We start from the raw sequence: 18,391 nt of genomic DNA on the forward strand, positions 1-18,391 counted from the left end.
CGCAATATGGCAACAAGTATCCACTTTCTATAATGGATTGTTGCCACACACTAGGCAGACACTTGATTCTAGCTCCGGGGGACTTTTAGGTAATCGACGCCCACACGAAATATATAATCAAATTGAGGAAATTGCTCAAACCAATTTTCAATGGCACACCCCCCGGGGAAATAAATCTATCGCCCCGGGCGCCCATAAGGTCGATGAAAGCACTTCTTTACAAGCCCAAATCGAGGCTCTTTCTTCAAAGATAAAAAAATTGGAAATGACAAAAACAGTCTCGGTTATGGCTTGTGAAGAGTGTGGTGGGTCACATGAAAATTGGAGTTGCATGAAAGAAACAGACGATCAACAAGAAATGGTAAACTACATTGATAATAGACCTAGGCCGTCGGGTCCTCCAACGGGAACTTACAACCAAGGATGGCGAAACAACCCAAACCTTGGTTGGAGGGAACCCGGCAATAGTAGTAACCAACAAACCCAACGAACAAACTTTCAGCAACCAAGAAATGAGTCACAAAATTTCACTCAACAACAAGGTGGACGAGAAAGGCTCGAAGATACTATATCTCGCCTCGTCTCTGACACTGATAAGAAAAACTCGGAAAGATTTCTACAATTAGAATCTAATTTTAGAAATCAACAAGCTAGCATTCAAAACATAGAAAAACAATTAAATCAAATAGCTCAAAATTTTTCCGAGAGACCGCAAGGCGCATTACCTAGCAATACCGAAACAAACCCAAAGGCGCAAGTTCACCTCATCACACTACGAAACCGCACCGTAGGGCCTGCAGAAGTGCCACCGCCAACGGAAGAAACAGTACCGACACCTCTACAGGAGAAGAACTCTCCTCCATCACCAAAGCCGACCAAGGCTCCTCGAGTTCCGTACCCCGGTAGGTTAATTCGTCAAAAGACAAATGAGCAATTCGCAAAATTAGAAAGTCTGTTAAAATAATTGCACGTCAATATTCCTTTTATCGAAGTCCTAACCCAAATGCCCAAATACTCTAAATTCATGAGGGACTTCCTTACGCATAAGAGAAAAATTGAAAATTTGCAATTAGTTAATTTAGGCGAAGAATGCTCTGCCCTCGTGCTCAATAAACTTCCCCAAAAGAAAATCGATCCCGGAAGCTTCACGATTCCATGCTCAATAGGGGAATCGCCCGTTCGCAATGCCTTAGCCGACCTAGGAGCTAGCATTAACCTCATGCCCTCGTCAATGTTCAAAAGGCTCGGCTTGGGAACCACGAGCCCTACAAAAATGAGCATACAACTCGCTGATCGATCCGTCAAATTCCCACAAGGTGTCATCGAGAATGTCTTGGTAAAGGTAAGCAGATTCGTTTATCCAGCTGACTTTGTCATACTCGATATGGAGGAAGACACCGAGGTCCCCCTTATACTAGGGAAACCCTTCCTTGCCACAGCCCAAGCAGTGGTGGATATGAATGACGGGACACTCACCTTGAGGTATGGGGATGATGAAGTGAAATTCAGAGTTGGGAAGAGAATAGAAGATGACGACCCGGTCAATTACATGAAGGTTATTGATTCGAGCTTGGATGCTGCTCTCCGACGGTGTAACATGGGACGCCAAGCATCCCACTCAGAAAATATATAACCTCGAATCGGGTCTAGCCAAGGACCCTTATAAACGTGGCGCACCATGGAGGCATTCTGCAGAACTATCCTTAGTTTAGTTTAATCTTTTAGTCTTATTTTGCAGAATAAAACACACTCATGGTGGTAATGGATGAAAAAGGGAACGAGAAAAATGGAACCATGCACGAAGAACAGAGCAACCCGACACAAATCTCCATCACAGAAGGCTCAACACGGGCCGTGCCCAACCAACACGCCCCCGTGCTGAGCCCCCTGCAGGAAAACACCCAGTTCAGGTAACTGGACACGGGCCGTGTTCAGCGGACACGCCCCCGTGTCCAGGCTTCTGTTTCAATTCTCTAATTTTTGTTACTGGCACTTGACCACAGGGCCGTGCCCGGTCACCACGGGGCCGTGTCCAGGATGCCAGTAACAAAAATCTTTGCTTTTTAAACCACTTTTACACATCCTAATCGACCAAAAACCTTATTTTTGGATACATTGAGGACAATGTGTAATTTAAGTGTGGGGGGGATGCTAAAACCTTGAATTTTGCAAATCCTAAACACAAGCCTTACACAAAACTCTATTGGAACCGCTAAACACCCCAAATTTTTTTCAAAAACTTTTTCATTTTTTTATTTACTTGTCTTAGTTTAAGTTGGGAATAACAAGTTCTAAAAAGGTTATATTTTTACAAGTTTACAACCGATAGCGTCGTGATAACAAAGAACTAACATAAGAAAATTATGAAACGGCATAACAAGTCTAGTTAAAAATTCGATTATATATACTTGATCACATTAAAAACCCATTCCCACAAAAGTGAGTTTTGAGCCTTTATTGAGCATAAAAATATACATATTTAGACTAAATGCTCATTTTTCGTTTCTTGTGTGAATAGCCGCTTGGTTCTTACAAAGCTAGAACTTGCCACAACAATACATTCCCGGACCTTACCAACTTAAACCCAAGTAAGTAAATGATGGAGGCATTAGGACTAACCATTTTTCTTTCAAAACCATTATTTTTCATTTTTTTTATCACCTACCCAAAATCCCCCTAGATAGCCCCTTTGAGCCTAAACCTTTCATTTCATTACCCCAAAACCCTTTTTACCCACCAAAAACCATTTTTATTTTTCACCCTTTATTTTAGTAACAAGCTCGGTTCTTCGTAAACTCGCCTTTTTATGTGATGAAAAAAAAAACAACAATGATGAAATCAAAAACAAACAAAAGCTATATAAAAGCTTGTTTGGAGAAATACTTCAAAATAAAAAGTCGCTAAAGACAAGGTATTTTACGAAAACCGACGCTTTTTACGATTTTTCGCCCTTTTTACTAACCACTAACCCAACCACCCACCTTTAACCCAAGCCTAACCCTTCACCCCAAAAGTCCTCTTGATATTTACAAAGGTAAAAAGTTAAAAAGGAGGAGGATTGATTGCTTGGCAAGCCTATGGAAGGCGTAAGTTCCATGCCGCTCTCGAGTGATTCACTAAAAATATACACCTTCGGCCGAGTGTTGAGTGATCCCCCGTGAGGTATGTGAACTTGTATATAAATGGAATTTTAATAAGGCATGCTATGCCCAAATAAGTAATTTATCTTATGAAACGTTCAAAATAAATCATAACGAATAGGATTGTAATAAATAAAAATAAAACTTACAAAGACCTTGGATTCCCGACACTCTAGGACAAGCTAAAAACTTTCTCTTCTACCTATTCCATTTGAGAGTGTAAGCCACATTTAAAGAGTTTTGCTTGAGGACAAGAAAAAGTTCAAGTGTGGGGGTATTTGATGTGTGTAAAATGCAACATATAAATCACATCAATTAAGGCATAAAACTAACCCTTTTTAAGTACTAATGTTGGAAAAAGAGTGTTTTTGTCTTCCTTTTGTATTTTCAGGATGAAATGAGCTCCAAATCACAAAAGAAGCAAAAAGACAACTAATTCTAGCATAAATAAAAGAAAAGGAACAAAAGTAGAATGCCCGGACCCTCAACGGCACCTCCCAAGGCAAAGAAGAGAAAACAGAGACTGAACACGCCCCGTGTCCAGCGAACACGGGGGCGTGCCCAGGAAGCAGCAGAAAAGACAAACCAGTAGAAGCTTCCATTGCCCACCACGGGGCCGTGTCCAGCGGGCACGGGGGCGTGGTGAAAGTACAGCAGGCGCATTAATTGTAATTGCGAATTACAATTAATGAAGAGGGAGAATGTCAGACGGGCACGGGGGCGTGTCCAGCGGACACGGGGCCGTGCCCAGCCTTCTGTTCAGCCTATAAATAGGGGTGCTTGGCTTCATTCCATTTCATCCCTTGGCACACCACCTCTCTCACACTTCATCCACCACCCACCACCACCATAACACCATCATCCACCACCATCATCCATTGTCCATCGTAGAGTGTGTGAGTCGTCTCGGGATCCAAGATTGATTGTAAGAGTTCTTGACAATCAAGGCCATGTTTGCCTAAGTCTCTTACATCACTTGGTGAAGACAAGTGTTTAGTATAATACTTTTTTTTTTTAATCTTTTGCACTTTTTATTTGGTTTTGTATTAATGACTTTAATAACTAGTTACTTATGTTGAAGGTGATCTTTCCTTATCGTTTGTCCGTGGTGTCTTGGCGTTATTTTACTGTCTATATAAAATAAAAGATTTTCACCATTCATATCTCCACGGTCTATATGGAGGTATGTTGGCTACCTGGTCGGGGGTTAAGGGAACGGTTTGGTAAGGGTCTTGCCCTTGTTCAGCGTTTAGAGGTCCTGCTTGGGACCTGGGTCAAATTTAGTAGGATCTCCTTCAATGCCCATAGGTATTGGATGGCGGGGATCCAAACTCTTTGACCCCCACATAAGTTAACTACTATTAATACTATAACCCGTCTATTTAGGACTGTATCCCTGCTGACTCAGACTACTTAGCCGAGGGTAACGTCACCGCCAAAAGCGGGGCCTACCACAATTTGCATTAATAACTTAATTCATTATCTTTCAATAATCCGACCCTTTAGGATTGTATCCTTGCTGACTCAAACTACCGGGTTGAGGGTAACGTCGCCTTCAAAAGAGGGGCCTACTACAATAACTAAGATAATATCTTAAACAAGTGCAAAAGTGCGAAAATAATCAAAGGTTATACTAACACACGTGTCGGATCCAAGTGATTCATCTTGTCTATCTGTTTTTATTTTATTTTATTTTTCAACATTTAGTTAGTTTTTATTTTTCTTAGTTTAAAACATTTTTCTCACTTTTTGATTTGGTTAGACGTTGAGGATAAACCGGTATTAAAAGCTCTTGTGTCCTTGGACGACTTCGGTATCTTACCAACACTATACTACGTCCACGATGGGTGCACTTGCCCATATGTGTGTTTAGTGTTAGTAAATATCGTGTTTTATAAATTTAAAACTTGGCTAAAAGTGTAAAAAGGGGCTTAAATATATATCAAAATTATAACACACTTCACGCACATCAATTTGGAATTGGGTGCCGTTGTATTCGCACTAAAATTATGGAGACATTATTTGTATGGAACAAAATGTGTAATCTACTCAGATCACAAAAGTCTCCAACACTTGTTCAACCAGAAAGAGCTCAATATGAGACAACGCCGTTGGATGGAGACTTTAAATGATTATGACTGCGAGATTCGCTACCATCCAGGTAAGGCGAATGTGGTTGCTGATGCTCTAAGTCGGAAAGAAAGAGTTAAGCCGATTAGGATCAATGCAAAGAGCATTGAATTGAAGAATAATTTGAATGAAAGGCTGTTGGCTGCACAAAAAGATGCTGTATTGGAAGATAATCTTCCAAATGAAAAGTTAGGTGTAACTGCTGAACAGTTAACATCTGGAAAGGATGGAATTCTGAGAATGAACGGTAGAATTTGGGTTCCTATTCAAGGAGGACTTCGGAATGTAATCCTTCAGGAAGCCCACAATTCCAAGTATTCAGTTCACCCGGGAGGTGACAAAATGTATCAAGATTTAAAGGCCAATTTTTGGTGGATAGGTTTAAAGAAATCTATTGCCACCCACGTAGCTAAGTGCCTGACACGTGCTCAAATAAAGGCTGAACATCAAAAGCCATCAGGTCTTCTACAACAGCCGGAACTTCCCACTTGGAAATGGGAAATGGTAACCATGGATTTCATCACTAAGTTACCTAAAAAAGGCACGGAAATGACACTATATGGGTTATAGTTGATAGACTGACGAAGTCAGCTCATTTCTTACCCATCAAAGAGACTCATAACTCCGATAAGTTAGCCCAGTTATATGTTGATAAGATTGTAGCTCTTCATGGAGTACCGGTGGCTATTATCTCTGATAGAAATACTAGATACACCTCTCATTTTTGGAAAAGTTTTCAACAATCATTGGGCACACGTTTGAATTTTAGTACTGCCTACCATCCTCAGACTGATGGTCAGAGTGAGCGTACTATTCAAACCTTAGAAGACATGCTTCGTGCATGTGTTATTGATTTCGGTGGTAGTTGGGATGACCACCTGCCATTGATTGAGTTCTCCTATAACAATAGTTATCATACCAGCATTCAGGCTGCGCCTTTTGAGGCATTATACGGTAGGAAATGCAGAACGCCTGTTTGTTGGGCAGAAGTGGGAGAAGCTCAGATATCAGGACCTGATATAGTCCTGGAAACGACGGACAAGATTGTCCAAATTCGTGATCGTCTAAAAGCTGCCAGGGATAGGCAGAAAAGTTATGCTGATAAGAGGCGAAAGCCTCTCAAGTTTGAAGTAGGAGATAAAGTTTTGTTGAAAGTGTCACCTTGGAAAGGTGTGATGCGCTTTGGTAAAAAGGGCAAGCTGAGCCCTAGATATATAGGACCATTCAAGATCATCGAATGTGTCGGCAGTGTAGCTTATAAGTTAAACTTGCCAGAGGAACTGAGTGGGATTCATGATGTGTTCCACGTTTGTAATCTTAAGAAGTGTTTAGCTGATGAATCTCTGGCTATGTCTCATAAAGACGTACAAGTTGATAAAAGCTTAAGATTCATTGAGAAGCCTATAGCAATTGAGGATCGGCAAGTCAAGAAGCTCCGAAGAAAGTATGTACCTATAGTAAAGGTTAAATGGGACGCTCGTAGAGGTCCCGAGTATATGTGGGAAGTTGAGTCCCCTATGAAACAGAAGTACCCTCACTTGTTTCAGTAAATCTCGGGGTCGAGATTTCTTTTAAGGGGGTGAGGATGTAACACCACGTAAAAACGTGTCTAATTATACATAGACACGTGCCCTAAACTCCGGTTATGTGAAAGATTGAGTTTAAGGGACTAAAGTTGACAACAAGTGAAAATATGCAAACGAAAGGACTAAAAGTGTCAACATGCCAAACATGAGCCTCTGAATGACCACACGTGAAGAAAATATTCTTAAATGGGTGATTGATTGGGTATGCGAAGCCGTTTGTGAAAATAATCGGAAGATTATAAATTACAAGGGTTAAAAGTGTCAATATGTCATTTCTGACCTCTGAGTGTCCTTTTAACGAAACCGAAGCTTCGTAATATTCAAATATACTCCCGAGAATATATGATAAAAATTTCACGAGATTTCGAGATCGTTAAGCATGTTTTCTAAACTTTGGGCTAAAAGCGTAAACTTGATGAAACTTGCATTCTTGAAGGAATTTAACGAACCCGAGCCTAACGAAGTTTGTTTGTACCTCCTTGGGCTCCAAGAAATTAACTACAAGGGCCTTGATTGCCAAAAATGAAGTTAAAAAGGGTTTAAAACGTTCAGGGACTGAAACTGCCAAGTTTCAAACTTGGTTTACCAGTTTTCCCGGTCCACGCGGCCCGCGTAAGACCCCCTTAGGTCTTACGCGCCCCGCCTCAGACTGCCAGTATCAGAAAACTCTTGCCAGGTGCGGGTTTGGCCTGTTCCACCGCCTTAACCTGAAAGATATCGACCTAGGGAGCTGTAAGTCGGTTTATTACAATAGGTAGGACACTGGATTGATCTCAGAGCCTCCAATAACACCTGGAAGTGATCCTAGAGCATCTAATTTAGTATAAATAGAAGCATAGTCTTGTGTTCTTGGCACATCAATTGCAACAAGCTTCACTAAGGACTTGCTCTGGAGCTCTCAGCAGTAACAAGTGGATTACAAGTGTAGAAAAGATTGCTAGGACCATTAGTAAGCTTCTAATTACTTCTTTAAGTTGTTTAATTAGCTTAATTACTTAAAAGTCAAACTTAGTGCTTAATTAGTTTGACTTTCGTTTTATTTACATGTGGCTTAACCAATGATCAAATTGAAAGTGGTTATGAAACCACATTAGCATAGGTGATTAACCCCTGAAAGGGTGTCTCCTAATTATCTCGTTTGACTGATTAAAGGTCGGGTCAAAGTAGTTTGACAAAAAGTCAAACTGGACTGAAATTACATATTTGATTAAAATTAATAAACCAGGGGTTCTAAATTATAATTTAACATTCTAATGACTTGATAACTATTATATAATCATGTTTTATCAGTCCTAATCCGACAATTAATAGTCTAAGGGCAGATTATAACCGAAAGTCGCAAAAGATTGACTTTTGCTTTGACTTTCAGTTCTGACCCGTTCAAGCTTAGTTCTTCCATGTTTTAAGCTTCCATTAGGACCATATTACATTGTAGTATAACCCTCTGAAGTTATATTGCATGGTGCCTAATCGTTTATAATCTATGCTCCTAATCGTAATTATGCTCATTAATGCCTAAAATGCCCTTTTTGCTTAAAACTGAGATTTTTAGCAATGTGAATGAACTAAAACCTTTGTTACTGATATATAGGCATGCCCCGAAAATTTGACATCAGTTTGAGGTCTAGAATGAGAGTTATGCTCAATAGCGTAATTAAGGGACTTTTTAGTAAATAAAAGGTGTAATTAGCATAATGCCTACCTAAACCCGATTTTTGACACCAAACTTTTTACTTACTGATGTTAAATAATATTTTGAGATTTTTGAAGATTTTTATTTATTTTTAGGCTGAGCTTAACATAGGATTATAGCCTAATTTCGGTAATTACCGGTTTTATCCTTTTCATGCATAAAACGAGTTTTACAAAACATTTTGAAGCCAAACTTTTTGCTACTGATTTCAAATGATAAATATAATATTTTGAACATTATAAACTGACCAAAATATCAGATTTCTTATTTTTACCAAATTAGCCCTTTAAATCGCATATAAAGCGTTTTTAGCACCTAGTATGGGTCAAAGCTATATTTATCATATAAAACTCATAACCTACTGATGTTTTAAGTTAATTTACATAATATTACAGTAAGTTAAAGTTTTAAACTCAGAAACCTATTTTTAGCTTTTAAAAGCCTATGTAAGATTACCAAAATGCCCCTACGGTGTATAGTTGGTCGAAAAAGGTGTATGTTTCATATATTAAGAATCTTACTGAAATAACTTAATAAAATGCATGTTTTTACTAATCTAATCAGACCTGGAACTCAGTTTTATAAATAAACTCTTTTAGGAGCATCAAAATTACCGAAATGCCCTTATGGGACTTATTTTGGTTTAAATTGCTTTTTTTGGGCATAAATGTTGATATGCTACTGTTATATTAACATATTATGAGCATAATAATGATTAAGACCTGTTTATAGTTCATTCGGTTACCCGTTACGCATTTACGCGTTCGGAACGGCTTACGTGACTAGTTTACGTAAAATAGCCGAAACGGGCTTAACTTTGTCATTTAAACCTTATTTTCCAGAATGTGTTTAGTTTACCCATATTATACAAGTACCCAAGCTTGTCGGGTCTAAATCACATTCTATCCCGGTCTCCGCTTAATTTACCGTTTAGGTCCATAAGGTTTCCTTCTAGCTAGCCGGTCTAAGTCTTTGACTTAAATAACGACCCGTTAGCATCCTAATAGATAAATTAAACCTTCTATATAGATTTATAGCTTCCGGTAAAAAGTGCCTTTCAAGAAACTTAGGAATTTACTGCTACATCAGGTAAATACTTTTAACTTATTTTCCCTATACGGGCTTGGGATACGGTATATTAATACCGCTTGGTCGGGTATGGGATTATTTTGTCGGATTGTGATTTAATAAATCCGCATAACCCGTTTTAATCTGTATTATTTGATAACATAAACAATTGGGGGTTAACGACCGTGTCCTGGATATCCTCGGCTCATTTAAGTTATTAATGGCCACGACCTATGCACGGGGTGCAGGCATGCACCTGACAGATGCAAATGCTAAATATTAAATTACCCACAAGCTGGGGATAACTCCTCTGTGGGTTCTATAAGTGGTGAGTCAGTTAATCATGCCCGGCATCCAAACCGGCCCCACTTGTATGACAAATATGTAAAGCTGTATACAAGATCTTAATAAAGATTGTCCCAAGTTATAAAACATTTGTGCCATGTGCATCTAAATCAATTTTCTAAAATGTTTTCAAAACGAGTCAGTTAAATTGTATTTACCAGTGTATACTGACGTATTTTCCTAAAGATTGAATTGACAGGTACTTATCGAAATAGGCTGGAGCTATAGGGTGTTGTAGAGGATCTTGCAAATCCCATAGATGCCCGGAGTCTGTAGTTTTTGTTTCTTTGTACTTTATGATCCGCCTGTGGATCTTATTACATTCCAGTCTGTATTATTCTTGTACTCGAACATCGACATACAGTATGGTTTGTAATAGTTTATTTACCAGCCTTCCGCTGTGCTATATTATTGTGTGTGTTAACAATGATGATATCAACTACGTCACGATACTCCCCGCCGAGCCCACCGGTAACACGTGGAATAATGGGGTGTGACAGCAACCCACACCCCATCAATATGCAAACCATGTATTCTATTGTTGCTTTTGTTGGCGTTTACTATTCCATGAAAATATTTCGTGTTTTCATCACCTTCTTTTGCCCACCGAACCCTTGATTTTTGTTGCAAATCCATAGCTTTCAATCTATCTGCCTCTTGTATGTACGACTTACAACCCGCTCTCTCCTCCAATTCATCCTGATTCAAATTTCTTTGTTCCGCCTCAGTTTCAAGACTTTCCAATCTTTTCAGCTTAATAATGTAAGAGTTATCCATTTCCGCTTTTTTGATTCCAACCCACTCCTTCAGTCTTCTCTTAACCCACTTTAGCTTAACATCTAAGGCTAAATCAGGTAAACCTTCAAACTGGAACGACCCCATTAAAGAGAGCACATGTTCCACAGCCCCCGGGATCTCAAACCATGAATTAAACATTCTGGATGGGATCTTACCATAATCCGTTTGAACCGTAGACAATCGGATTGGACAATGATCTGAAGCCAAATTTGATAGAGCCATACATGATGCTATAGGCCAAATTCCCATGAAATCCCGACTTACTAGGAATCTATCCAATTTACTCATCTTAGCTCCGTTATCCGATCTATAGGTAAATTGCCTACCCCCATTTGATATTCTACTAGATCTGCCTCTGTTATAAATTGGTTAAAGTACTGTGCATTTGTGGCGACAAATTCTGAATTTAGACGTTCTTCCTGCCTTCTTACTTCATTAAAATCTCCTAAGAAAACCCACATCCCACTGAAAGAATTTTTTAACTGAATTAAATCAGCCCAGAGAATGCGTCTTTCACCAGGGTCGTTTTGTGTATATACATTCACTACCACTAACATGTCACCAGACATTTCCATATTCCCAAATATCAAAAATTCCTGTTTTTTATTACCCCCGATTTAATAAAAATCGATGGATCCCATATAGTCAGTAAACCCCCTGACCTTCCCGTTGATTCAACCGCGTCAAACTCAAATATCGATCTACCCTAGAACCGATTTACCATAAAAGAGATATTACCTGGCACCTTAGTTTCTTGAATCGCAACAAAATGAGCTCCGTGAGTTGTTTTCAAGCCCCTAACCTAATCCGCCTTTTTGGAGTCCCGTACTCCCCTCAAATTGACGGACAAATAATTCATGGTAAAACATTTTGTCCGCCTTCATCCAAGATTACCTTCTTCAATTGACCTTCTGCTCCATTCAAATAGAAACCCAAACTGGCTCCCAACTGCATTGTTTCCAAAACCTCTTTTTCGATTTCAGGAACTTCTTCAGCTTCGTTGATTGCGGTGTCCGACGACTCAGGTTGGGAGTGGTCGGAAGGCTCCGTTGTCGCTTCGTGGTTTTCCAGATCAGCGCCCCCAATCTCACTGTCTTTATCCCTTTCTCCCTGATTTGATTTGGTAAAATCATTTAGACCCATTGACTGGCTCCTAACTGGGCTATTTAAGTCTATCCTACTAGGAAGCTTAAACCTTTGGGCCCAAATATCAGAACCTTCTTTTTCTTGAGTTACTGGGCTCCTCATACACCTCCTTCTTTTCCTAGAGTTGGCCTTAATTTTTTGGCCCATGTTCACATTAGAGCCCATATTAAATGGATTCCCTCTGTTTAAATCACTGGTCCCACCTCCATTTACTGCTTCCGCCGACCAAGGAAAAAAACTACCAGATTCCAAGCCATTTTGTTCCCCATGCACTCCTTCCACATTCCCATGCAAACTGTCATTATTTGACTCTTCATCTGCTGCCGCCTCTTGGACTACCTTCTTCTCCGATTGAATCACCGGCGGTACCTAGTTGACCTTTCTAATTTCACCTTCTTCCATCTCATCGTTTTCTCCGGCCACTGATTCGTCCGAACTATCCAAATCCGATGGCTCCGATGCCACCGCTGACACAGACTCCTCCAAAATTTGATTGATGTTCATCTCGGGCACCTCGGAGACCCATATTTGATGAATACGCTTCTCCCATTCTACTTGAACATCTTCCTCTATACGTTTCCCGGTTTCCGATACGACTGCACACATTGATTCGTGATTCTTGGATGTATTCCATGAGAAGTCTGATTCCACCACAATTTTCCCATACAGTCCTGCAATCATGTTGTAAAAATTTTCATCTCTAAGTTGTAGTGGGGCCCCTGTGATTCTTAACCAGATCAGTCTTTCACAACTCATCTCTTGCCCTTCCCATAATGATGCAGACGAAAACAACTGTTTCCACAGGATTTCTTTTTCTCTTATAAATTGTAGAGCCACCCTTTTTTCTTTGAAGATTATTAAGAATTGTAGTCCACCAATATAACTTACTGCGTTTTACTTATGGCCACTTTCATCCAGTGTCCTCCTCATCTTTTTTATTGCTTCTATATCTATTGCCTCTACTATAATTGATCTCATCATGCAGTGACTCGGATACAGTGCTGCCCTACCCTTGTACTCCAGTCTTTTCTCCACCTCTACCACCGGATTTTCATTATACTTGGTTGACGGACCTGCTAATGATTCCTTAAAAGAGACCCCTTTCCTTACATACGCCTGGCTCGGAACTGTCCCACCAACTGATTGTTTATTATTTGTTACCGGAACATATTTCTGAGCCTTTTCTTGTTGATTCACGTGTATATTGAAGCGCTTGTTTCCTTTTCCAAATTTTGCCGGAAAGGCTTTCAGTTTTGCTTCATAAATGGTAATCATATTCATGTTTTCCAATACCTTTTTCCATATTAACCACTCCTTGTAATCTAACAAATCCAAAATAGTTTCCCCTGGCGTCTCTCTTTTTTGCTACATATGCATCTTTCACTATTCCATGCGGCTGAAAGGCTTTCCACAGTAATGACTTCGAGATTTCGCCCGGTAGGTTCCCCACGTAAAACGTTGTAACATTAGGCCCCTGTCCACCATTGTTATCAAATCCCTGTCCACCATTGTTATAAAACCTTCCCATATTTTCGAACACGGAGCAAAAACTCTTTTGGATAAAACCCGAAACCACCTTATTGAATCACGCTTTAAAAGGTTAACCGGATTCGTAACAATCCAGCTAAACTATACTCAGATAGCCGCGATCGATAACAGACCGGCTAAGCAATCAGGGGTGAAACAACAGAGATGGCCGGAAAAGAATAACACAAGGACCGGCCCGGAACGGCGATGGAAGCTCCGATAAGACAGGATAGGGTGAGAGGTCAAACTCGAGGATACCGGCGACCTTGCACACTATTCCGACCAACTTTGCTTCGTCGAGCCTCCGGACGGTCAGAAGAAAACGAAAAGGTTTTTTGAGAAAGAAGAAAACGGAATGTACGTGGCAATTAAGTATAAGACTGTTATCGTCACGGGCCCGTATTCCATGTCATCACAAAATTTACAGATTATCTACCCCGGATTTAGTTTCCTACCATATCGAACATCTTATATATTCCACGTTACCCCCTCTTCTTTCTTTTAGTTCAAATTAGACCCTAAGGTTTTTGCATTATGATTTTGCCAAAACACTTTATGGGGATTGAAGAATGCAAATTTGGTGTTACTTAAATTTAAGATCTCATCATTTGCATTGAAGCTTTTAGTAGCTTCTAGGTGTAAGCTTTTAAGAAAAAACTCATACTCAATAAAAAGACTTGTTTTGTTGAAGGAACTTGAAGCTTTTGGTTGAACACTCCTACTAGTAGCGTTTAAAAAGAGCTACAAGCTTTTAGGAAAAATGATTATTTTAACCTCTAAAGATAATGAACTTTTTAGTTATGTTTTTTCAGTTATGTCCATTTTGATTATTTTATACATTTTATTAAAAGTTCCAGCTACTCTGTCAAACACCTAATTATATATCTAAAAAGCTACAGTCACTAGCTACCAGCTTCCAACCACCAGTCACTAGCTTCCAGCCACCAGCTACTTTTGCCAAACATACCCATAATCGTGTCAGGACAAACATGCATAGATTTAGAGTATGAATATGTGAAAAATAACAGGTTGTGTTTGTATCAGCTCGGTAATATTCTATTGTGTTTGGTCTTATATACGTCTGACACGATTTTTGTGTTGGGGCCGTGTCCGGGTTCATGTAGAACTTTCGGGTTCTTGTCGGATTAGGCGCATCAATCTGCGGACATGACCTGTTTAGAACCATTACATAAATACAAATACACGGACATGACCTGTTTAGCACTCTTAAATAAATACAAATATATGTGTCATGTATTTCTTTTCTTTTGACAGAAGTAGGAATTTTAACTTTAGATTTTGTTTCGACTCTAGTTAATATTTTAGATGATAATGAATATACAAGGATGGTTTTGTAACATCTGATCAGAAGATTGAATCATATGTTATCAATTAGATGTTGCATACTCTAGTGTTCATTCTTTTTGATTAAATTTATGTTTAAAGGAAACGAGAGTTAAAATTCAAAGTGAATTGTGAAAAAACAAGGCCAAAATTTGAAACTACCAAGGCATTATGGGTACCCAGCACACCATCACACTATCATGTCCAATCACAATTTAACACTTCATTCTTTCTAATTCAATTACACTATCACTAAATCACCTATACAAAACCAACCAATCAATATATGCCATCTCATTCCCCCTTTTACACCATCAAGCAACCACGACTGCGATAACCATCACACCCAGGGGCGCGGACCTTATGTATACCGAGGCAGAGCACGGGCTACGGCTCAACTTTTTATCGGTAGTGTAATTTTTTTTCGGTTTTTATACCAAGGATACCCCTAAACAACTACGAGAACACCTCTAAAAAAGTCTGTAAGCCCAAATCAGTTAAAAATAATAAGCCCAAATCCCAATTGCCAATATGTTAGCCCAAATCAATTGAAGATTGTAAATAACAAGTCCAATTGCCCAATATATTAGCCCAAAATAATAAAAGATTGTAAATAATTGCCCAATTGCCCTGAAGTTTTAATGCACGACACGTCACAACTATGAGGATACCAATCAATTGAAAATAATAAGCTCAAATCTCAATTGTCCATTTCGTCACACTATAAGCGATGATGATAAATTTGCAAACTTGAATAGAATAAGTGATCTTGTGCGTGTTATGGTTGAAACAGGAACGCATAGTTCTTGTCCTTCAGTTTATCGGGTAGTGAAGCTAACTTTGCTTTTACCGGTTGCGGTGTTACCGGTTGCAACCGCAACCGTTGAAAGATTTTTTTTCGAAATTGAAGCTTGTCAAGACGGATTTACGCAATCAAATGGGCCCGGAATTTTTGAACAATGATATGGTTTGTGCGGTCGAAAATGATTTTTTACATGAAGTAAAAGATGACGATGTGATGGAACGATTTCAAGCTATGAAAAAAAGAAGAAGACAAATCTATTAGGTATTTGTTTTACTTTATTTATTTATTGTCGTTTTTTTTTAATATTGTACGATTGCACGGTTAATTTTTTTTTTTGGATACCACTGAGTTAATGTTTTAGTTCCGCCACTGATCACACCCATCACTATCACTACCGTGATCACACCATTTGCGGCGCTGTGATCACGGTGATCACGCCATCATACTTTTCATCACGTTGGTGCCCCGAGTGACCTAAGCATCTTGATTCTTTTGTTACAACTTACATCTCATGACTCGTTCAATGGGTTATCAATAAAATCATAGGTTTTCATAAGTTGACACAAACACGATCGGCAAATTTCTCCTATATTTTTATTTTTTAATCTATATTAATACACTAAAATTACTAATTACAAATTTTTACGTATGTACATACACAAAACTACACTAAATTATAAAAAGTTGACGCTAACTCCTCAAAGTTTTAAAACTTGACATAAATTACCCAACTATTCTAAGTTGTAAAATAAATACAAATTAAAAAAAAGTAAATGGGTTAAATGAGTCAACTGTGAACCTTCCAGCCAACACAAATCTGTAAATTTGTTCGGCAACATACAAAGGAGAAAATATACCGGGTCAAGATTGCCTTTGCTAAAATATAAGGGGGTTAAGTTAAATTTGGTTATAAATAAATTCAAAACCCAACCTTCGTCTATCGTCTTCATATGAACTACCCATAAAAACCCTAAACCGTTAACAAACAAGATGAATATCAATCTTTACATGCCTGATATTAGACGTCTCTCTCTCCATAACCCTACACCAACGGCAACCACCACCACTCCAGTGGCCACTCCCACCCCCACCCCACCCCACGCAAAAACACAACATTTATTGGTATGTCTACTCTTTTTCAAGCTTTTTATTATATTCAAGAAACACCCTTTTCATTCTTGACATAAACTAATGCATAACCATAACATGTGTCTTACTAGGTGTCATATTTACTTTTGCTCAAGATCTTGTTTATATATAGAAGTAAATAATAATCACATGCTCAAGATCTTGTTCATATATAGAAGTAAATAATAATCATACTTAGTTAACTCGGATTTAAGTTAATCTTTACCCTAAATCATTCAATTAATATTCTTTACATTATTCTTGATTAATATTATTAGAACGATAACAAGATGCAGAAGAGCCAGAATGATACAACCACAATTAGGGTTCTTGAAGCTGCAACCTCCTCATCTCCACCATCCACAACCACCACCTACGGCGGTGCAGTACCAGCATGTGCAGCGTGCCGCCACCAGCGAAAGAAGTGCACAAAAAAGTGTGTATTAGCACCTTTTTTTCCTGTCGAAAAAACTCAAGATTTTCAAGCAGTTCATAGGGTTTTCGGGGTCAGCAACGTGACAAAGTTGTTGAAGGATTTAAGTACAGAAGACGGGAAAAAGGCGGTCGATTCGCTTATCTGGGAAGCGAATTGCCGGATCAAAGATCCGGTGTTAGGGTCATTAGGAGAGTTCCAAAGGGTTTGTGAAGAACTCAACTTTTATAAAACACAATTGTTAGCCAATGTTCCTGTTATGCAAAGTCCAGATATGTACAACAGTAAGTCTGCACAACGGTTGATTAAATCATGTAATTGTGACACCAATGGGAATATTAACAGTGGTTCGTTGTTGGATTATTACATTCATTGCAATGGAGTTAATGGTGGGATTGATCATAGCACTCGTATGTTGAACTATGGATCTTCGCAAAGTATGGAGAGGGTAAAGCATGAAAGAGATCAACAAGGTTCTTTGATTCATCAACAACAACAAATGATGAATGACTTTAGTGAGTTTTACTAGTAAAGGTACTTGCTTGTTAATGTTTTTCTTTTTCAAGATTAGGGTTCTAACTGAAGATTCTGCAATTGGTTTGTTGATTTAGACAATTTTATATACAAATGCTAACCATTTGAACACCAATGGTTTCCTAATTTTTTCGGATAACTGCAAATCTTACTCTACTCAACCAAGGGCGTAACTTAAGAGGGGCCGGGAGGGGCGCCCGACCCCCCGAACTTTTCGGTCAGTAGTGTTATTCATGTAGTTTTCGTATAAAATTTTTTGGGTATATACGTTTTCGACCCCCCGGTTCAATAGAAATTTTTTGGTATATACGTTTTCGACCCCCACGTTTTCATGGTCAAGCTTCGCCAACTTTACATCAAAATCTTGAATTACTCATCTTGTCAAATTTGAAGTTGAGATTGACCTCCATTCTAAGATGCATGTGTTAACACCCTAGAAGATGCGTTTTAGCTTTTGAGTCTCATACGATGGTGCTAACTCGATCGACTTTGTATGTTACCGAAATTAAAAAGATTCAATTTTTTTTGTTATTATATTGTTAGCATTACATTGACGATTATAAACCCTAATTATAATGATTCTTCGGATAAATCATAGTGAAGTGGATAATATATATCATGTTAGCATATGTGTTTACTTTGTATTTGTACCAAGACATATAAACACACGTGTATAGACGTTATAAGGTTTATGGTATGGCCATACAAACTATG

The 18,391-nt window shown here is 38.8% G+C and overlaps 1 protein-coding gene across 1 annotated transcript; it reads left to right on the forward strand.

Moving 5' to 3' along the window:
- The first annotated feature begins 16,525 nt into the window (after positions 1 to 16,525).
- Positions 16,526 to 17,816, forward strand: LOC110916718 (LOB domain-containing protein 2). Its single transcript, XM_022161404.1, has 2 exons — positions 16,526 to 16,704; positions 16,989 to 17,816. The coding sequence occupies exons 1-2, from the start codon at positions 16,573 to 16,575 to the stop codon at positions 17,670 to 17,672; spliced, it is 816 nt and encodes a 271-aa protein (XP_022017096.1). The 5' UTR covers positions 16,526 to 16,572; the 3' UTR covers positions 17,673 to 17,816.
- Positions 17,817 to 18,391: the final 575 nt, after the last annotated feature.

The sequence above is a fragment of the Helianthus annuus genome, chromosome 16, assembly GCF_002127325.2.
Source record: "Helianthus annuus cultivar XRQ/B chromosome 16, HanXRQr2.0-SUNRISE, whole genome shotgun sequence".
Taxonomy (NCBI): domain Eukaryota; kingdom Viridiplantae; phylum Streptophyta; class Magnoliopsida; order Asterales; family Asteraceae; genus Helianthus; species Helianthus annuus.